Here is a 23,545-nt window from a genome sequence, read left to right on the forward strand (position 1 = left end):
TTACTCGTATCGTCGTTTCCTTATCCGTGGTACATAAATAATAACCGATGACTTGCAAGAATTTGAAAACAAAGAAAAAAAATTTAAATTTCAATTTGTAACTATATTGATGATGTCAATTTACATATATACATTGTTGAACAAAAACATCAACTTGATCAAGAAAGCAAATTTATATAATGAAAAAGACCACCAAAAGTGTACGTATGGAAGCAAGAGTATCCACATACAACAAGAATTTGGACTATTTTTATTGACTATTTAAAGCACGTGTACAAAATTTCAAGGCTATCAACTTTGAATGATAGATGAAAGTGAACTTTCATTTGAATCATATATATTATAAATATATATTATTATACATTTAAAATGTTTAATTTACAAATAACCAACATAGAATTATGTGGTCAATGTTCCTATAATGGAGATATGTAATTGCGTTTGACTAATTAATAATTATAATGAATAGGAAAAATTAGAAAAGAGGATTCAAAAATTAACGTGTATCAAAGTAATTAACATCAAAATGTACTTTGATCAATCTTTTCTTGGTCAAAATTAAATCCTCCATGTAGTTGACTTAAGTCAACTCAATTGTCGTATAAGAAAATAAATAAATAGAGAATAAGAAAAGTGGGATCATTAGATTTCATAAATAATATTAAAATGATCTATCTAGTGATTGACAGCACAAGTACATAATGATATATTTCTTGACAAAATTTAACATTTAAATTTTCCTCGGATGCAACCTTTAAATGGTACTAGTGATTAAAGTTTGGGGTTATTATAATGATTTTTTGTTTTTTTTGTTTTGTTTTTTTTTTAGTGAAGAAATTCGTAACCAATATATAAATATTGTTGGTGCAATAGCTGCAAACTTCACAAGAGATATATGAAACCATACTCAAGTTAATTACGTATGACGAACTCAACTTAGAAAGTACTAGCAAGAAAATTGAAATTTTAGTCGATTGATCCAAATTCTCTAATTCGACCCACTAGATCATCTTTTACGCGACGACCTTGTTTTATCTATATGTTCATTCAAACCTTTTCTTTCATTTCCAACAAACATCAGCAGTGGCGGCAACAACGCGACGGCCTACGACAGTGGGTCGCCGGAACTCCGATTAGTTGATTGACCTTTGATTATCTGACTTACGAGCATGTTCGAAAATCGCATTCAATACTGGCTGTCCTAATCTTGATACGGCCGAACCGACAGTATTATTACGTAATCTTAAAACTTGTTTTATTTTTATTATAACTTCTCGATCACATGAACTCGATCCGATCACCCTGATTCAAGTTGCATTAGAAAGAAGTGTACACGTTTCATGGTTTGTGTTTTATGGGATTTTATGTCAATCATGTTCAAAAATCGCATTCAATACTACTATCCTAATCTTATTGTCGACGATATTATTCCCATCATAATTTTCACATTTCTACTCTAATTGGACTAATTCAAATTTTGTAGTAACTAATGCTTATAGACCTACAACATTCGTATTTTGCAATTTGTGAGATTCAAATTAAAAATCATTATAATACAAATTTTGTAAATTTATTTTGCTCATAGTATCCTCTTTCTTTTTATTTTTTCTTCTGAAAGTAGAAAAAAATTTATTAGGTAATATTGGCCAAATCATACGGAAGCGCAAGTCCTTCTAGTGTATCAATACATTAAAGATGAGCAAGAGCGTGGACTAAAGAATTGCCCGAATGCTTAACAAACAAGAAAGAAAAGCTCGAGAAAACATTTGTTAAATAAGTGCATTCATCGATAATTGCACCGAATGGTAACATGTCACCTCCACCTGATCGAAGTGCCTGAATCACATAATCTGTAATTGCTAAATACGTACAAATGAGGGTTGCACTGATTCAAGTTGTATTTGAAAGCCGACATAAAATCTACAACTGATCTCTATTTAATTTCCGATATTCATTTTGTATCATGTTCTAAAATCATGCCAATTTTTTTTTCTTTTTTTTTTGAAGAAAAAATGAAGGTAAAATTACAAATTTTTATGTATATTTATTTGTGTAAATATTAATTAGTTTTGATTAGTTTATACATTAATTGACCCAATTTTCCAAAATATCTCTATATATCATATTGTACACGTGGTATATATATATACTAGACAATAAAAAACAAAACGTTGTCCGAGTCCAATATGTGAACACTCATATTTCATTTTATTAATCATTTGAATGTGAACACTCTCAGTGTTTACACTTCTGAGTCGTCTTTGTACACTTCAATAATATTAATTGGTGACGTCATCGGCAAAATTTCCACCTTTATTTTTCAGAATTTATTACAGGAGAATTTTTTTTTATTTTTTCAAAATATTTTCTCATAATAATCCCGAAAATTTGACATTAATGTAACTATACAAATTCATGGTTTTTTATTTTCTATTTATTTTATTATATTTTTTTACTTTTTCTTATTTCTCAAGCAGCGTACAAATTCAAATTCAAATTCAAACGTACGAATATAAGTTATCTTTAAATATATATGGATTAATAAATTTCACACCGCACATGAACCAAGTCACCGAATAGGACTTGGAGCAATTTTTCGATAAGAAAATTATTTTCGTTCACATTATTTAAATTTATGTATATATATTTGAATTTGACCTGATTATTTTCCTCGTTACCGTATATATACACGGAGACTTGACTCAGGTTAGGGTTGATGGATTATGAATATAAAGTAAGGAAGAAAAAAAAAAGGTAATGCGTTCGATTTTATTTACTATAAATTTTCAAAATTTAAAAGTCTGATTAATTATCTTTGGTTTGGTTAAGATTCTCTAGGAAGTAATTATATCATAATATGTGAGCATGTGATCTTATGGTATCATTTCATATGCTATATAGCATAGTTTATGTTTTTGAACATGTGCATTTAAATAATTACAATATATTAAAAAGTTCATGTCATTCGGTCAATGATTTTTTATTTTTTTTCTTTTTGAATTTCAAAAATAAAAAAGTCAATGTTTTTTTTTTTCAAATTCGATTTGTTTTGAGCTTAATTTGTTATTATAACGAACCATGATAATTGGATACGTATTTTTATAATTTGACAAACTATATATATAAAGCTCGTCGTGTTCAGCTCGATTCGATTTCTTATCAATCCAAGCTCAAATGTACAATTTTTAAAGTTCAATAAAAATTCAAATAAACTACTGCTCGAATCGTTTTCCTTTTACACACGTGTGTGTGTGTGTCTATATATATATATATATATATATATATATATATATATATATATATATATATATATATATATATATATATATATATATATATATATATATATATGTCAAATATTATTATCCAAATAATAATATTTCTCAGTTAATTAGGTTAAAACCTTGTTTCAAGGTCTATCTTGATTCTTGAATGTCATCTTCCCTAGAAACTAGTGGTACCTTCTTTAAAATACTATTTGTGTGTGTGTATATATATATATATATATATATATATATATATATATATATATATATATATATATATATATATATATATATATATATATATATATATATATATATATATATATATATATATATAACAAATTAAAATACATCATATATAAAAAAATAAAATTAAAATTAATAATATTTACTTAATTACTAGTACTTTGAATATTCCCTTAATGATTTAGACATTTAGTTGACTTGAGAAAGTCACCTCGTTTTTTTTAATCCGAATTACCAATCTTCTATGTTGTTTCCTCCATACAGTGACACTAATTTTTAACATATATATATATATATATATATATATATATATATATATATATATATATATATATATATATATATATATAGAGTGAGCTTCTGTAATAGATATAGTATATTTATAAGTATCTCTTCCATAAACAGTTGAAAGAGAAAATGGTGAGGGCACCTTTTTATGACAAAAATGGAGTGAAAAAAGGCGCATGGAGTGAAGACGAAGATAACAAGTTGAAGGCTTATATTCTCCGATACGGCCACTGGAATTGGCGTTTGCTCCCCAAATATGCCGGTAATTATTTTAGTTATAAGTACTGTCGTATATTTTGCGGAAAAATATATGAACAAGATTAACAAGGAAACAGTTACTGCTCGCCTTTTCAACATTTTCTGGATATTTTTTCCCGAAATTCAAGAAAACCCTAATTTTATACATACCTTATCATTAAATTAATTTATGAAATTAAATGTTTTAGGTCTAGAAAGATGTGGGAAGAGCTGCAGACTTAGGTGGGTGAATTATTTAAAACCTGGTGTCAAAAAGGGAAATTTCACAAAGCAAGAAGAGGATTTAATTGTCGAATTGCATGCTCAACTTGGGAAAAGGTAATTAATTTATTCCATAGTTTTTATTTAAATTTATTATTTAGGTAATATAATTATTCATCTGATAAATGATGATGTGTTAATTACTGATATAGGTGGTCGGCGATGGCAGCAAAATTGCCCGGAAGAACGGACAATGATATCAAGAATTTCTGGCACACTCGTATACACAAACGCGAACCGAAAAATCCAACGGCCGAAATTATTATTACAAGCCCTAGTACTACTACTGAATTAACTTCTTGCAAAGAAATCGTCAACGAATCGGCTTCGTCGAATAATACTAATGCCAGTTCCTCACTATCATTTGATGACGATAATTTATGGGACGACATATTTCAGCTGGCAGATAACAATAATAATAATGACTCTTTTCCGCCACTGGCATCGGACGAAAACTATTATTTTTCCGATTCGCAACTTCATTACACTAGTGAATTGCCAAGCTCGAATTCTAGTTATGATTATAATGTTGGTCAAATGGTTGACCGGAATTTCTCGGGGGAATCTTTTGAATCGGATTATGGAAGCGGAAGTAGTTATGTTCCGATTGAAGAAGTGGGAGGAGGGGTTTACGATTGTTTCGTTTACTATGACCATGGAATGAATTTGTTTAGCTAGCACGAAATAATGAAATTTAATTTGTTACTCTATAATGTATCATGAGATGCTAAATTTGTGTGTGCAATGTACTAGAATTAATTGAGATTTAATTAGATTAGATGATCCACTTAGATTGTAATTATGCCTATATTCCTTCTTGTAAGAATTCGGGGCTTTTATGATCCTTTTGTTCGGTAGTTTAAAACGAGATTGAGATGAAATGTAATACGTATGAACTATTTATGCACTAAATACGATTATCGAAATGTAGATCTTGCATTTGAAGTTATTCTATAATTGGATTCGAGAAATTAGGAGTTTTAAAGATTTATGTCGTAAATATTATACATTTTTATATGGAATTAATTTGTAGCCACAATGTGCACTAATGAACTATGTCGTCGTGTAATATTGTAGAAACCGGACGAGAGTAATAAGATTTAACGTACTGAATCAACTTGTATGTAGACAAGTCGATTTAGTGCCCTAAACTCTTCAAGATTAATTAATTAATTAAGATGTAATCAAGCACAAACTCGACCCGAAATTGGCTCCTTTGGTGAGTTCGAGTCCATAAAATATAATAGTATGGCCCGTGCTAGCTCGATCCTCATGCAATTGAGATCGAACTCTACCTCGACTGAAAGCTCAAATTTTATATCGAGTCAGCCCATTGGACTCACGAGTTATGTCGCTAGTCAAAACCAATATTGAAAAAAAAGTACTACATCTTGTAATAAAAAATTCACTTTAATCTAAATAAAAAGTAAAAATTAAACAAAAAAAATATCTAATTTAATTTGTTTGCATGATTTTATTTTACAATAAATCTTAAATCGTAGCTCAACTTAAAACGAGTCATTTAACCTTGTATATTGACAAAATAACAAGTCTTTTTCGTTGGTCAAACTCTCCAGGTTTCCCAGAAGAAGAATAAATTGACTTTAGTCAACTCAATTTGTCTTGTCAGAAAAAAATTTATATGAAGCACATGTTCTCTCTCTCTCTCTCTCTCTCTCTCTCTCTCTCTCTCTCTCTCTCTCTCTCTCTCTAATATTATAATAAGAAAGCACATGTTTTCCTCGATTCTCAAACAAAGTGTGATCATTTATTTATTTATTTATTACTATTATTTAAGTGGGACACAAATAAAATAATAATTTAAGTTTAAGATTCCACAAATGCAGCCTGGATATGGAAGTGAACAAGATTACTATAATAGGCAACATATTTATCAATGTCATCATCAGTTTTTGTCCTGGCTGATATACAAAACAATATATTTTTTTGGAATTATAAAACATTTTTTATTTATTTATTGAATAGGCCATTGGAATTTTGTTATTAATGGAACATATCATAACCCAATTATTTAATTGGACAGTCGAATAATGTCGAATTACTTATCTGATGATAAAATAAATAAAAATTGAATCGACCCGGAAAATAATTGGATTAACAAAACAATAAATTAAGTTCAATTAGTTTGCTGAGCATGGCTACTCTTTCCAACCAAACCTAGGCATATCAAAAGAAAATACTCAATTTATCTAATATTGAGATTCTTTTATTTATTTATTTTAGTTACTAGAACAATGCCCAGTCAACGTAATTTTTACACTATAATATTTTTTTTAAATATTGAAATATAAAAATTAAACCCAAATTGATAGCCCATATAAAATTTAATATTTCAGGGAAAAAAGTAGCCCATAGTGTTGTTTTAGGTTTTTCATATTGATCCTTGTCCACATATTTTGAGCCCAAAACCTTCGGCCCTTAGTTCATAGGTTTTGTACATAGATAGGTGAATGCGAAAGTTTTTTGAAAAACAGAAGTCGGTGATTATAAGTTAAGTTAATAATAAGTGCTTATTTTTAAAAGTTAAAGGTGTTTGCAAGCTTCACAAAAAAATAATTTCCAGCAAACTTATTTTAAAAAAAGTTGGTATTGCAAATACTTCAACAATTATTCTGAATCCAGAAAAACTCAGAATCACTTTTCAACAGCTTTTGCAAGCACCACCTTAATCATAGTTAGGGTGAACTTCAACTCACTATCACTAGTCCACTAATTTATCATTTAGCTCATTCAATAATGAAGAAATTTCACAAATTGAAAATGTGAAAAGTGACTGTAGTTTATAAAGTAGTTTATAAAGTAGTTTACACCAACATAATTGTTTTGGATATAATTTAAAAGAGTTTAATTGATTATATTTAATTAAATATTATACATATGTATTTATTTTATGCTAATTCCTGAACCATCAAATACTCCATCAAATTGAAAATTCTGGCTCCGTCACTATTTTATTTAAAGTTTATATTTTTCTCAATATATATACAAGTCTTTAAGTGAATATACATACATACATATATAGTAAATCCTACCAATGAGTTTAATCTAACATTTATAACAATAATGCCAATGTATATTGCTATAGTATATCATTTGGTGGTCCAATTTATTGTTCACGATTGTAAAGTTACTTTCATGCACAATTTAATATACCAAACGTGGGACCATAATATTCATGTGAAAACGAGATTTCACTTCTAAATTGGGACCATTTTTTTAATTTTTTAAAAACTTTTAAAAGATATTAACCAATAAACAAGATATTAAGAAACCATAATTATATCATATAAATTCAAAGTGAATAAGTATTTTCTATTGGAAATATTATTTTTTTGATATTTGATCTATTAATAGAAGTCTTTTTAGTCTTTGTACGAATGCTAAGGGGCGTATGTGGAAATATTGAGAGAAAATTGTCGAATTGATGGTTTGGAGCAAGGTTATTTTAGTAATTATCGAATTAGGGCACAACAATGCCCATCTTATTTGAAGCAAAATCGATCAAATCGATCGATTAGGCTGTCAAGAGATCTATTTGTTTTTTTTTTAATAATAATTTGTGTCCTAATAACTTTTTGTCGGAGAACCGGGTTGTAAATTTATAAATTGGACCACTCTTAGCATTTTCGACTTTTTGCGTTTTTGTACAATTAACTCGTTTTTGTCATTTATGATAATATTTCTTATTTTGTATACTTTAACTAGGTTTTGCAGTTACGTTTTAGGATTAACAAAGGTAGTCATATACTTTTCTCTATTTCTTGGTGTATTTCAGATTTATTGTTTCTTTAAAACTAATTCATAGAAATCGATTATTTTTCACGCTTTCGTGTTGCGTCGATATCTTATATTATACTGGTCGAGGTAATTTGATTATTTCTAGTAGTAATAATTATTTATTACACTTGTTAAAGTTTTCATCAAAGATTTATTCAATTAAATGATAACATTTAAAAGTAGAAAAATAAGCACCACAAAACCCATCCACCTAATTAGCACAAGTTTCGAAAAAACTCTACATCTTACTTTTAACTGTAAAAGTAAGTAGAATATAGCCATTTATAGGAAAAGGCATGGGTCCGGTCGGGTAAGTATTGGTCAATTATCTATCAATTTTAACAATCGATTTTACTGAATATTGAAAACTATTACCGACCCAACCATTGTGGATCGGATAAATGTTGACAATCAACTTTATCGGATACACAAGTAGGATGGCTGGTATTATCGGCCATCTAATTTTTGATTTTTTTTTTTCTTTACAATAATAAAATGTTATTCTATCAATTTGGTTAAAATTATTTTCAAACGATATTCAAATTTTGGAAAAAAATATGTTGCACAATCATAAGCTTAAAATTAAGATTTTCTTTCTACTAAGTTTCTAGAATAAGTAAATATATAAAGAAGAATAGAAAATAAGGATTATAAAAATAAAAAAATGGCTAATACATGTCTATAAATTTGTATTTTGAATTTTGACTTCTTTTCCATGTTATTTTAACTTTTAAAAGAAGAATTACGATTAAAAATTTATAATATATTTTTATTGTTGAAAAAGTCGGTTGGTCGTGTAATTATCGGCCAACCTACTTTTGAGTAAACTGAAATCCACATACCGACCGACGATCATTATACATGGGTCGGTTAAAATTATCAGCCCAACTATATAGAACAGTAAAAAATATTGGTCACAAAGTGTTGGTCCTAGACCGACAAATTCTCAACCCTAGTCATTTATGTACATATTGAATATGTATTTTTATGTGCCATAGTTGTTCTAAGTTAATAGATTTGAAGTGTTTTCTTTAATTTCCGACCAATATTTCAGTTTATAAGTAAAATTAATATTTCAATTAATAGTATCTAAAAAAAATATTTCAATTAATAGGAAATGTGACAACATAAGTAAAAAAATGTTTATATAATATATTTATTTATTTATTTATTTGAATATATTGATTTAATGCGATTCCTTGTGCCAGCGACCAGGAGACACCACCAACTCCAAAAATTGAAGAGTAAAGGGAATCAATCCCCACCATGTTGAACAAGCATTTTTGTCTTGCTTGTCATATAAAGAAAGGAAACATAAATTCTTTAAGCTTATAAGTTGTTAAAGGAATATAATATATATTCATTTTTTATTTAGTTTAGCCATTCTGAGCTCTGATACCATGTAGAAATGATGAAACACATAATGAAAAAGATGAATTGTGTCTTGTACATTTATATACACATAAGAGAGAAACAATAAAAGGAAGAAACTAATTACACCTAATCAAATCCCTAATCAAATCACTAATTAAGTCTTGATTGAATCTAATCAAATCACTAATCAAATCACTAATTAAGACTTGATTGAATCTAATCAAATCACCTAATCAAGGCTAAACTAAATAAAAAATGAATATATATTATATTCCTTTAACATGTTGAATGACCATCTCAACCAAAAGCTTAAGCTAATAGTGAAATGTATCATTTAATATTAATATCCCCAATACGCCCCCTCAAGTGCAGGCGAATTACATTTGAAGCCTTGCACTTGAAATATTTTTAAATGGGTGGCTGTGGGATTCGAACTCAGGACCTTTCATTTGGCCTGGCTCTGATACCATGTTGAATGACCATCTCAACCAAAAGCTTAAGCTAATAGTGAAATGTATCATTTAATGGTTCTGAATTTCTTTCCAAACATATTCAAAAATGGTTTCATGATAATGGAATCATTCATCAACGTAGTTGCGTTGCGACCCCACAACAAAATGGGATTGTAGAACGTAAACATCGGCATCTCCTTGATGTCGCTCGAGCTTTACGATTTCAAGCAAACTTGCCTCTTTCTTTTTGGGGTGAATGTATTCTAACCGCTGCATTTCTCATTAACAAACTTCCAACTCCAGTCCTTCAATATAAATCTCCTCATCAAGTCTTAGTTGGACATCTTCCATCTTATTCCTCTCTTCGAGTTTTTGGGTGTTTATGTTTTGCTAAAAATATGAATATTCAACATAAATTTGATGAACGAGCAAAACCTGGCATCTTTGTTGGTTATCCTTATGGACAAAAAGGATATCGTATATACGACCTCAAAACTCATCAAATTTACGTTTCACGCGATGTCATATTTTATGAGTCAATTTTTCCATATCATGATCTTGCAAATTCATCTTTACAAGATCCAATTTCAATTACTCCGATCAATGATAATGGGACTTTTGACTACCCTACACCAAAAATCGATCCCCCTTCGGGTGATTCTATTCCTCATAATGAAAGTACGAGGTTGGATGACTCGCCACCATCTCCTTCCTTACCCTCTCAACTTGATGATTCAATAAATTCTCATTTTATCTCCGAATCTCCTTCCTCACCTTCTCAACTTGATGGTTCAACTAATTCTCCATCTATTTCCGATGATACACCATCTTCTGATTCACCTTCAACAACAATTGTTCGTAATTACCCTCAACGCATCCGTCACCAACCAAAGCGTCTCAATGATTATATTTGTAATCATATTTCACTATCCACTGATTTTCCACTAGCAAATTACATTTCTTTCCGTAATTTAAGTCATTCCCATCGAGCCTTTCTCACAAATGTCATTAAGAATCAAGAGCCGCGATCATATTCTCAAGCCATAAAATCAATTGAATGGCGCGATGCAATGGCCAAGGAAATTCGAGCTCTAGAATCAAATAATACTTGGTCCTTATGTCAAATTCCACCCGGCAAATCACCCATTGGTTGTAAATGGGTCTTCAAAATTAAATATCGGTCAGATGGTTCAATTGATCGATATAAAGCTCGTCTAGTTGCCAAAGGTTACACTCAAATTGAAGGAATTGATTATCATGATACCTTCGCACCTGTGGCAAAACTAGTTACTGTACGTCTCCTACTCTCAATTGCTGCCATTAAAAGTTGGTCAATCCACCAACTTGATGTTAACAATGCATTTCTTCAAGGAGATCTTAATGAAGAAGTCTATATGAAACTTCCACCTGGCTTCTCTCACAAAGGGGAGACTCGTGTATGTAAATTGAATAAATCAATCTATGGTCTTAAACAAGCATCTCGTCAATGGTTCTCCAAATTCTCAGCCACTCTTATTAGTCGAGGCTTTCATCAATCAATTTCAGACTACAGTCTTTTTACATATATTCGTAATAAGACATCCATTTTTATACTCGTCTACGTTGATGATATTATCATTACAGGAAATAATGATGATGCTATTTCCGATATCAAAAAATTCCTTGCCAATTCTTTTTCCATAAAAGATCTTGGTAATCTTCGATACTTTTTGGGTATTGAAGTATCTCGTTCTAAACAAGGCATTTTTTTATGTCAACGCAAGTATACTCTAGACATCTTATCTGATTCCGGGATGACTGGTTCTCGTCCGTCTGATTTTCCAATGGAACCACATCTTCGTTTACGTCCACATGATGGGACTCCCCTTCCCGATCCATCAATCTATCGACGTCTCATAGGGCGTCTGCTATATCTCACTGTAACACGACCCGACATTCAATATGCGGTAAATACTCTTAGTCAATTCATGCAAAATCCGCATTCTACTCATCTTGATGCTGCCAATCGAATCCTTCGTTATCTTAAATGTACTGTTGGTAAAGGTTTATTCCTTTCTGCATCTAGTCCTCTCACTCTAGTAGGATATGCCGACTCTGATTGGGCTGGTTGTCCTACCACACGTCGGTCTACCACTGGTTATTTCACCATGTTGGGTTCTAGTCCTATTTCTTGGAAAACCAAGAAACAACCAACCGTTTCTCGTTCTTCTGCCGAAGCCGAATATCGTTCTCTCGCTGCACTTACGTGTGAGTTACAGTGGTTAAAATATGTTCTAAAAGATCTCGGTTTCAGCCACTCTCAACCAATTCCAGTTCATTGTGATAGCCAAGCTGCTATACACATTGCAGAAAATCCTGTCTTTCATGAACGCACCAAGCACATTGAGATTGATTGTCATTCTGTTCGAGAAAAAATTCAGGCAGGTCTCATTGCTCCCTCATACCTACGTTCAAGTGATCAATTGGCAGATATTTTTACGAAACCACTTGGCGGTGAAGCTTATCGACGATTAGTTCGCAAGTTGGGTGTTTTTGATATATCAACACCACTTCCAACTTGACGGGGGGTGTTAAAGGAATATAATATATATTCATTTTTTATTTAGTTTAGCCTTGATTAGGTGATTTGATTAGATTCAATCAAGTCTTAATTAGTGATTTGATTAGTGATTTGATTAGATTCAATCAAGACTTAATTAGTGATTTGATTAGGGATTTGATTAGGTGTAATTAGTTTCTTCCTTTTATTGTTTCTCTCTTATGTGTATATAAATGTACAAGACACAATTCATCTTTTTCATTATGTGTTTCATCATTTCTACATAAGTTGTTTATAAGAACTTATAATCTCTTCTAAAGTGTTCGGTAAATTTTAAAAGATAAATCTTAAAAAATCAACAAATAAGTTGTTGAAGAGCATTTTAAGGTTTTTTCTTTAAATAGTTTATAAGCTCATTATCCAAATACCTCTGTTACACAGATACGCCTAGGCTGAGAAGTGTCCACGTGTCGGACACGTTTCCGACACGAAACGCCCAAATACGCGTATAATACGCTTGGGGGCCGTGTCAATAATTATTAAATAATTGGACACGCGTATCTAAAATTGATACGCGTGTCAAAGAAGGAAAAAAAAATTAGCGGCCTTTTTTTAAAAGCCCAAAAGGCAAAAGTCAAAACCTATTTTACCTTTTTAATTATAGGCTGTACCTAGCCGTAAATTTCTTTATTATATTTAATTTGATTGTTTTCTTAATATTTAGTATGATGTGAAAATGGCTACGACATATGCTAGCTCCTAATTTAGAAATTTTTGCTAATTTAAGGTTGAAAAATGGAAACACTATTTGAATAAATATATATATGTAAATTTTAAATTGTAAAAATAAATATTTTAATAATTTACAAATAGACCCCTATATTTTCAATATTTACACGTATCCCCCACGTTCTCGTGTCCTACTTTTTTTTATTAAAGGTTTCCCGGTGTCCGTGTCCGTGTGTCGCCGTGTCCCCGTTCCCGTATCTATGTAACCTAGCCAAATACTTTAAAAATTAATTCTGAATATCTTACCAGCTCTTAAAATAGCTTATCAGACGTAAAAGTTTATCAGCTATTTAAAATAAGTTTTGCCAAACGGACCCTCAAAAACAAGATTGAGATTAAATTGATTTTATAATTTATTATAATAGAGTAATTATTATAGAAAACATATGACACCTAATTACTATTGCATAACTTCCTAATTTTGATCTATACACATATTCAACACTATGAGTACTTACAAAATCACATTCATGGATCCGATTTATTACCATGACATATGTAAATCGTACTAATTTATATCAAAATCACTTAAATGAGATTTTCTTGAACAACAAAAAAGTTCATCATCCAACAAAAGCCAACTAAGTTGTCATCAAATATTCTCTTCTTTCTCCTTTCTCTCTCTAAGTTAATTATTAATAACAAAAAGGTGGGGGTGGGGGTGGGGGTGGGGGTTGGGGGTGGCTATGCGGTGGCAATCACACATTACATGTGAACTTCATCGGATGTAGCATAAAATAAATGCATTAGTAATCCTCGACACGCAGAAAATACGCTACAGATAAAATCCAGTTCACAAAAACCATGTTATTCAAACAAGAAAAAGGGGTCATCGTTCAAACCTTAACCAACTAAGATTGACGTTCGTTTTTTCTTTTTTTTTTTGTCCGGCCTTACATCATGTTAGCATTAAAAAGACCAAAACACCCCCCGGGGTCTCTATTATTTTTTCATATTTTGATTGCTTTGTGAACCCGAAATCGAAGAGCTTAAGCAATGCAAATCGAGCACGTTCGCCGGAGTACACGAGCTCGACTCGAAAGCCAATACGGACTCGTAACCTTCCATTGCTACATCTTGCATAAGGTCATAACAATGCAGCAAATTCTCCTACATTGACAAAAGAATTAGAAAAATGTAGTTAGAAAACATTAAAAAAAAATGCCGATTTAGGTGCGAAAATTCAAGAAAATTGCAATTTATTCGTATAAATTTAATTTATATATAAACAACCTTATTGACAAATGTGGAGCTGCAGATTTCATCTCTGAAAGATTGGAGCTGCATTGGGAACAATTCATAAGCCGAAGATAGAAGGGCCGAAGCGGAAATAATCGACGGCTTGAACTCGAGTAGCTTGATATCTACCGAAAAAGAAAAAAAGCCGTTATTTAATTAATAATTGTTTGAATCAATTTTTTTCAGTCTTTGAAAAATATATATATATCTAACCATTTTGAGATTTCAAGAGAATCTCAGTTGCTCTTTCTTTCAATGCTTGAATTGATGGCTTATCCTTGAACTTGAAAAACGAGATGAAATAATCGACGAACGAAAACGGATTCACGGATCGCATCCGCCATTTCAGAGCTCCGAGGATCAGCATCTCCATTCTTTCGACGGTGACCGAATCGAACATGAAACCTCCATCCTAGAGAGAGAGAGAGAGAGAGAGAGAGAGAGAGAGAGAGAGAGAGAGAGAGAGAGAGAGAGAGAGAGAGAGAGAGAGAGAGAGAGAGAGAGAGAGAGAGAGAGAGAGAATGCAGTATTAAGTGCTGAACTTCTGGAGAAGAAAAGAAATATATACACGTGTAAGTGTGTGAGTGTGTGAGAGATATTGAATTCAAGAATTACCATAAGATCAGAAACAGAGAACTCTGTTTTCCTCATTTTCAGTGCTAATGAAATGCAAGAAATTGCTACTAGTTTCAAGATCCATGGCTTCCCCTCCTGCACAAACAAGAAACAAACGAAATTAATTTATTTCCATTTTTGCCCTCTCGACTATTTTCGACAATTTTTTTTTTCTTTTGTCGCGTAAAAATACATGTAAGAAAAAAGTATAGTTAAGACGACGGATATAAATGGATATATATATGTATGTAGATTAAATTTTGCGTAGTACCGGTATTGAATGAGTGGAGAGAAAACGATCCATGTAATTAATGGCAAGATAAGACGAGAAAGGACCGAAACCACGAGAAAAATCGAGAATGGAAGCGAAGATTTCTCGACGAATCGAGAGAAGTGACGAAGATGCGGAAAGGAGGCTATGAATGTAAGTCTTCGAGGGCATGTGATCATTTTCGATATCGAATAGCGAAGGGATTTTCTCCTTTGATGGTGGAAGTGGATTTTCAAGATCAAACTCCATTGATGTATAAAACTCTCTTCTCTTCTTTCTTTCTTTATTTATTTATTTATTATTATTTTTGCTAATACACTCACTCTTTATATAAGGTACAGCATGGTTTGTTTTTGGGGGGCAGGGGGGGTGGGGTTAGGGGGGGTGGGGGTGGAGAGGGGGGTAGTAGTGATAAGAGAGAAAGATAGGATTCTGCTGTCTTGTTTTAAAAAAGAAACTGTAGGGAGACTTCAAATTTACTACTCTCTCTCTCTCTCTCTCTCTCTCTCTCTCTCTCTCTCTCTCTCTCTCTCTCTCTCTAATACATAGGGAATGAAAAGTGTCTTGTGTGTGGGGCTCATATAATTTGCTTCAACATATATGTCAATGGAAGAATTTGGTGGATGAGTAACAATTAATTAAACAAGTATCCCTATGTATTTTTTTATATTTTTTGAACAAATAGTGATTTATTTATTATATTGATTTGAGGGAATTATATTTATGGTAAATGTAAATATAGTTGAATATGGAATTGGATGTGGGTGGGGAATTTGATTTCAACTTTTTTAGGGAATTACTTGATTAGTTTTAAGCATGGTAAGAATGAAGTATTAATGGGATTATATTCCTTTATTTTTACAATGAATATGGAAATTACTAATTAGTCTACCACAATTTGGTCAAATATTGGGGAATCATTTCTGAAAATTGTGGAGTTATTTGACTTTATATTTGTTGAAATTCTTGAAACAAAAATGCTATATTTTGAGGTGAAAATGAGATTATTTAAAGGAAGTTTAAAATGTTGATGTTTAGTTTTTGATGATTTTAGTACAATAGTCGATATAGTCGTTCCGTTAATAGATTTTTATTTAATCAGGTGTGACATCTACATATCTACATGACCGAAGATATTTGCCGAATAGTGAGTTTGTTAAATAAAAATTTATGTTTAGATTTTCATAGATGACATAGTTAAAAAATTTAAACTATTCTTTTTTCTTTTTATTTTTCATTTATGGGAAATCTATACTTTACTTTTTGCAATAAAAAATGTAATTTTGAAACTTTGATTCATGATCCATGCAAAGATATTATATATCTCGATTGAATACATTCAAATATATTTTATGACAACCTCATTAAAAGCATTTTAACATGGGTGTTGTCCTATTGCTGTGATTTATTTATTGCAAAAGAATTTAATTATCAGTTTTTTATTATATGATTCCATAAATGGTTATTTTTAGTGTAAATTATACCTGCAGCCTGAACAAATAAGTATTGTTGTCATAATCAGGTTTTTTTTTTTTTAACTGTCATAAAGTGTTGGTCCTAAACAAATCTGTGTATGAAGTATTATGGGAAAAATACAGTTTTTGTCCCTGAAGTTTGCACCAATTCTACATTTGGTCCCCATGTTCATAAAATCACATTTGATCCTTTATCTTGCAAAAATTCAACATTTTTAGTAATGTCCGTCAATTTTCCGTTAAAATTAACGGCATCAAGTGTGTGCCGATCACTGCCATAACTAACGGACCAACGGTAAATTGACGGAAGGGACCAAAAATGTTAAATTATTGGAACATGAGGGATCAAATGTGTTTTTTGTGACATGAATGACCAAATTTTGAAATTGGTACAAACTTGTGGGGTGAAAACTGCAATATCTCCAAAGTATTATTTATGATATTTGTAGGAAAAATACCTAATTATGAATCGTGCAACATTATTGGACTAACCAATATCGAATAAAGTTCAATTATTTAACTAATTATGACTAATTTTACCAAGGAAACACGGTCTTATATTATATGGTTGGAAGATATATTGAATATTTTTCCCTCCTCTAAATAGAAGATAAAACTTGTTTGGAATCATTTTTGGGGTTATTTTGATTTTATTTTGGGGAAATATATTTTGAGAGAATAATTTGAGAATGAAAATAATGTTTGTATCTAATTTGAGAGGAAACAAAGCACATTGTAGCAGTCAAATCGTGTTCAAGGTATTGGTAAAAAAAATATTTTAGTTGAAATTTTTTAAAAATAAAGTGATAATTTTTTGTTTTTAGCGAACATATTTTTCGCAGCAGTAAACTTTTTATTGTATCAGTCAAATAATATATGAAGGATTGAGAAGTTTATGAAATTGTTGTTGGAACTATTTTTAAAAAGCAAAACAAACAAAAATTTATTTCCAAAAAAGAATAAAACTGAAATGGAAACAAAACCAAACATTTCCTAAGTACTTCTATATGATTTTTTAATTTGACAAAATACTTGCAAATTTTATTAAATTGATATAGCAATTAATATGTGTGTGTATGTATACACACATCACACACATAGACAATAAGAATGGATCCCACACTTCTTCCAAGAAAATATAAAAGACATCAAAAGATACAAACAAGTATGAAATCACTTCTTTCACATCAAAACCATATCATTATATTCCCACAAAATAATAATATTATAAAATATAAAATGTCCAAAAAGTAAAGTGCAAGTTCTTACAAATGAGAGACTACAAAATAGTACCATAGAAGAATTGTGAATTGCAGTAATGGGCAGAGTGTACAGCTTGGTTTTGTGTCCTCAAATGTATGCCATCTTTCTCTAACTATATAATATCATAAGCAGGACAAAAACTTTTGGAATTTCTATATAGGCATTATAATTTAATTTGTAGATATAAAAATAATAGAGTTTTTTTTGTCTTAGTCTAAATATGTAAAGTCAAACATAGAAGAATTGACTTGTGTTTTATTTTAATCATAGGATGGTTAGGTTTGTTAAAGAGTCACCTTTTAGTTTATTCATGTATTTGTTTGTTTAGTAATGGTAAAGAAGCAATGTTTTTAGGACCACCATAAGTAGGATAAGACTTAGACATAGGGATGTTCATACCCAACTATTTAGTTTGGTATGGTTTTTTATTGAATTAATTCGGTTTTTTCAGTACGATAACGGTAAAGATTTTCTTACAACCTTAAAGAATTTAAAAGAAAAGAAAAAAAAAATATTTTGGTATTCGGGATAGTACCGTACAGTTTACCGGACATCAATATCGTATACCGTAGACAATACTGGAATTCCAAAAAATCTTTACCGAATATCGAACTGAATTTTCGGTTAGGTATTTCACATGTACCGATTTTTCGATTCGGTTAGTTTACCGGTCAAGTGAACACTCTACTTAAAGATGGTCAAGTTAACAATGCACATTATGTTGGCATAAATTCTATACTAATTAGTAGTGCCAATAGTTTTATAAGAAAATTTAAACAATCTATATATAATATAAAATTATTTCTATACTAATTAGTAGTACCATTATTGGAGTGAGCAAAATTAATTGGTAAAGCTATGGCAATCATATATATATGTCCCAATTGTCACATGTAGAACCATAGCATTGAGATTATTATATTAATTGCTCAAAGTGTACACCTAACTTTGACATACTTCACCACTCTAATGAATAATTTTGACTTATTGTTCCTACTAACATTGACCCACCTCGAAGAAATCAAGGCATATGAGAATGTGTTCTTTCCTTATTTATGAAACTATTTTAATAATAAAATTAGAAAAAAGGAGAAAATTGTTGAATTTCTCTCTATCATTTAGCTTTTGGATTTGACCTAGTTTAAAGTTAATCATATGACCAAAAATTAATATTTTTCTTTAAAGAAAAAGGTCTAACTACATTGGTTAAGTACATGATCATTAGCAATTTTCATCCCAGACGTATTGAATGACCAGTTCAATCAAAAGTTTAAATTATCTGCACCTAAAATATTATAAATGATTACTGACGATGTGATTCGAACTCAAGACCTTTCATTTATTTGGTATGATTTTGATATTATGTTGAATGACCCACTCAATAGAAAACATAAAATCCTAATAAAATAAATTATTTAATATTAATATTTCTGATAATACTTGTGTTGATCATTATACACATACATTAAAAATATATATAGAATTTGTGGAAAGTCATAATGAAATGATATAAACCCTATGAAATAAAGACAAGAAAAAGGGAAGTCGTGATGCGGAAATGAAGAATAATGAAAAGCAAATTAGCAGCTTTAGTTGTAAGTTTTCATCACTTCGAAATTCAATCGAAGAAATGTTTTCTAGTTTCTTAATTTTGACTCTTGACTTTTTTTTTTTTGAAGCGATTCTTGATTATCTTCTACGTCTTCTCCCTATATATATATATATATATATATATATATATATATATATATATATATATATATATATATATATATATATATATATATATATATATATATATATATATATATAAAGTGTAATTTTCTATATTATTTTTTGTATATTTCTTTTCCTTTTTTTGAATCCTCTTGTAAGAGAGACTCGCCGGGCCGGCCCTAGGATATTGGGGGCCCTAGGCGAAATCCAAAAATGAGGCCCTGGTTATTTATTTATTTTTTTTATGTAAAATTTTTTTTTTTGCTTTTATAGATGCAAATGTATTACTTAGATCTTCATATTCTAGTTTTTCTAATAAATCTTTTTTTATAGATAAAATAGCTAATTCACTTAATCGTTTTTGTGACATAGTTGAACGTAAATATGTTTTTATTATTTTTAACTTTGAAAAACTCCTTTCGGCCGAAGCAACGGTTAGAGGTATTGTAAATATTATTCTATAGCATATACACGTATTAGGATAAAATCAATAACTTTTATATGATTAAGTACATCAATTGGTTTATCTATTTCGGAAGGTATGACTTTTCTTAACACTTTTAATTCATAATATAAATCCGAACCATCAATATCAGATAATGAGTTATGTTGTAAGGAATTTTCAAGATTAATACAACTTTCTTTCAAAGTGTTATCATCTAAAGACTTTAATTTTTTTATATTCAATAAAAATCCAAATGTATTTTGATATTGTTTAAACTGCTGGAATCTATCTTTAATTGAAGAGATAGCTTGATCTACGATATATAAGAAATATTATAACCTAAAAATGACTCTTCGGGTGATAATATAGTATCATTACTTTGAGTTTCATCAAATTGTTTTTTTCTATGCATCACACGTTTTTCTCGAAATAATGGTTCAATCCATCTTTAAAGCAATTTCTTTAGTAGCATTAATAGCTAATTCAACTCATTAATAGGTAAATTTCGAATATAACTTGAAATAGAGAAATGTATACCATCACGATCTTTTGGAAAATCTATATTAGTAATTCTAATAGGACCTTTTTACACTAGTAAATCTCGTAATTTTGTATTTATATTGATCCAATTTATCAGATCAAATTTATCAAGAAAGTTGGCATTTTCTTCAATTACATTAAGATCCGTAGCAATATTTTCATTTGAATTATTAACATTATTTTCATTTTCTTCTCGCATAGGAATTTCATTTTGATCATTAGTAGGATTATCAATTGGAAAAACAATTAGATTATCATTTTGAATATTAAGAATATTATCATTTTGAACATCATTAGGATTATCGTTTTGGGCATTCATAGGAATTTCATGTTCGTTTCTAGCATTTTGATTCCTCCTATTCATAAATTATCTTTCTATAACTCCTCTTTGAGAGTCATCATCTTTCTTTAGTTTTTCTTGTCTTTTTTTGTTTTGACAACCAGACATGTAATGTCTACCACTCACATAATAAAGCAAACGGAAATTACAATCCTAAGAAAGTAGAAACAATAGAACCTGAAAATTGCAAGTTTTTTTCTTTTTATTTGCGGAAATTCTGGAAATTGCAAGTTCGAAGCCTAGTAGCTAACAAAATAAAATCTGAATAATTACCTGCAAAAAAAGTAGAAACAAGAAAGATATACTTAAAGAAAAATGATAAGGAAAAAAAAATAAAAGAAATCGTCAAACAAAAAGAAAAGAAAAAAAATCTTGAGATTTTGTTGTGTGATTCATGTTGAGTGGCAAGAGTTTTTGGTGGAATTTTTTTTTTTTTTTTAAGGAATAAGAGAGAGAAGAAGAAGAATGGTGGAATTTATTTCTTTTACGGAAGAAGAAGAAGAAGAAGAAGAAGAAGAAAAAAAAAAAACAATTTAGAAGAATATAACGTGAATTCAAGGAAACTGAAAAGTCTTGATTCATGGGATATAGTGAGATAATAGTGGGATTGTGTGAAGTGGACTCTAGTAAATTAAGACAATAAACGTGTTTTTTTTTACCGATGATTGAGAATTCTATATTAAATGTGAGCAAATTTTAGTTAATATATATTAAATATAACATAAAACTAATATAAATATATATATATATATATATATATATATATATATATATATATATATATATATATATATATATATATATATATATGTGTGTGTGTGTGTGTGTGTGTGTATCTAGGTGGGGCCCCCTAAAATTGGGGGCCCTAGGCAATTACCTCATTTGCCTATTGGTAAAGCCGGGCCTGGAGACTCGTAGACATAGCCATGAGCTGGCTTGGGCCGGTTCGATCCGGTTCACGATTCACATTTTCAGGAAGTGCAATCGGCCCGTACAACACACGGTTTGACGGTCTGGGCCGCCTCGCCATATATATATATATATATATATATATATATATATATATATATATATATATATATATATATATATATTTTAAATAAGGGCAAAAAATAATAATATATTTTGAAGATTTAATGGTGAAATAAATTAACAACAGGTGAAAGAGTAAATATTTTTGAAATAATTTTTTTTGAAAGACAGTAATGTTCTAATAAATAAATTAAAGGAATTATTTTCAAATGGGAAAAAAAGACATAAATGAAGTATTTAAATTCCAAATGTTCAAATATTTCAAAAATTTAATGCATTTTTTAGTAAAAAAAAGTTAAATTATTTTTTTTCCAAAAATATTTTAAATACTTAGTATTCAAATAATTTTTTTATTTGAATTTTGAAGTACTTAAACACTTAATTTTCAAATATTTTAATTTTTTTTAAATAGTTGATGTATTTCTTTTACTTTTTTTATATGTCAAAAAACAAGTTAAAAGACTTAATATAGTTTTTGAATAATAAGAGTGAGAGGAGTTGGATTATTTGGAAAATTTGAAAGTAAGGAAAGATATTACTATGGCTGAAAGGCCATGCATAAAGAAACTTGTGCTAACTGTTGATAAAATGAATGTTGATTTCAACAAAGAAATTATGGAGTTGAAGGTTTGTTGTTGTTAATGTTTTTATTTGAGTTATCATATGTAGACAATTTATTTAATATAAATGTTGGAATTCCAGATTTCTTTTTTAATGGTGTGCATGTGCAGGTTAAGATTAAGGAAACTGTTGGTACACCAATTATATTCAATATTTTAACCAACCCTTATTAGGAGAGTTTGTATCTAGCCTTTATCAATAGGATTAAGGTCTAGGGTTCGAGTCCCCCCTCCCTTACTTCTCCTTGCTTCATTTAAATTTTAGAATTCAAAATCGCCAGTAGAAAATGTCATACTCTAGGGGTTCAAATTCTGAGTTAAAATCAAAGAAAACACTACAAAAAAAGAGCTTTTAAATAACGAAACAATGGTAACAATTGTAAAATTTGTCACAATAAGTAGCCTATGGTAACGAATTATAATCTTTGTCACGAAAGGTTCATTGTTTTGTAACGCTACTCTAATGTCGTTACCAAAAGAAGAATTTCGTTACCAAAAAACATAATATTTGGTGACAACCAAACATATTGTTACGAAAACTTTATTTTTGTTACGAATTTTTTTTTTTCTAGTGACAAAGATAAACAATTGTTACAAATATGATAATATTGTCACAAAAACTTGTTATTCTTTTGTGACAAATTTGAATCTATTACAATAACTTAATGGAATTGCCTTAGATAGTTATTAATTATTCAAATATACAAATACATTTTAG

At 29.8% G+C, this 23,545-nt stretch overlaps 2 protein-coding genes across 2 annotated transcripts; one reads left to right on the forward strand and one right to left on the reverse strand.

Moving 5' to 3' along the window:
• Positions 1–3,877: 3,877 nt before the first annotated feature.
• LOC105972041 (transcription factor MYB15) lies at positions 3,878–5,086 on the forward strand. Its single transcript, XM_012996975.2, has 3 exons — positions 3,878–4,062; positions 4,247–4,376; positions 4,472–5,086. Exons 1-3 carry the CDS (start codon positions 3,930–3,932, stop codon positions 4,995–4,997), a joined length of 789 nt encoding a protein of 262 aa, XP_012852429.2. The 5' UTR covers positions 3,878–3,929; the 3' UTR covers positions 4,998–5,086.
• Positions 5,087–13,999: 8,913 nt separating this feature from the next.
• CYCD6;1 (Cyclin D6;1) lies at positions 14,000–15,710 on the reverse strand. Its single transcript, XM_088812089.1, has 5 exons — positions 15,397–15,710; positions 15,126–15,221; positions 14,724–14,922; positions 14,505–14,635; positions 14,000–14,381 (listed from the first exon to the last, which is right to left on the reverse strand). Exons 1-5 carry the CDS (start codon positions 15,643–15,645, stop codon positions 14,214–14,216), a joined length of 843 nt encoding a protein of 280 aa, XP_088668215.1. The 5' UTR covers positions 15,646–15,710; the 3' UTR covers positions 14,000–14,213.
• Between the last annotated feature and the right edge of the window lie 7,835 nt (positions 15,711–23,545).

Source organism: Erythranthe guttata, chromosome 13 (genome assembly GCF_056151865.1).
Source record: "Erythranthe guttata isolate IM_541 chromosome 13, IM_541, whole genome shotgun sequence".
Taxonomy (NCBI): Eukaryota; Viridiplantae; Streptophyta; class Magnoliopsida; order Lamiales; family Phrymaceae; genus Erythranthe; species Erythranthe guttata.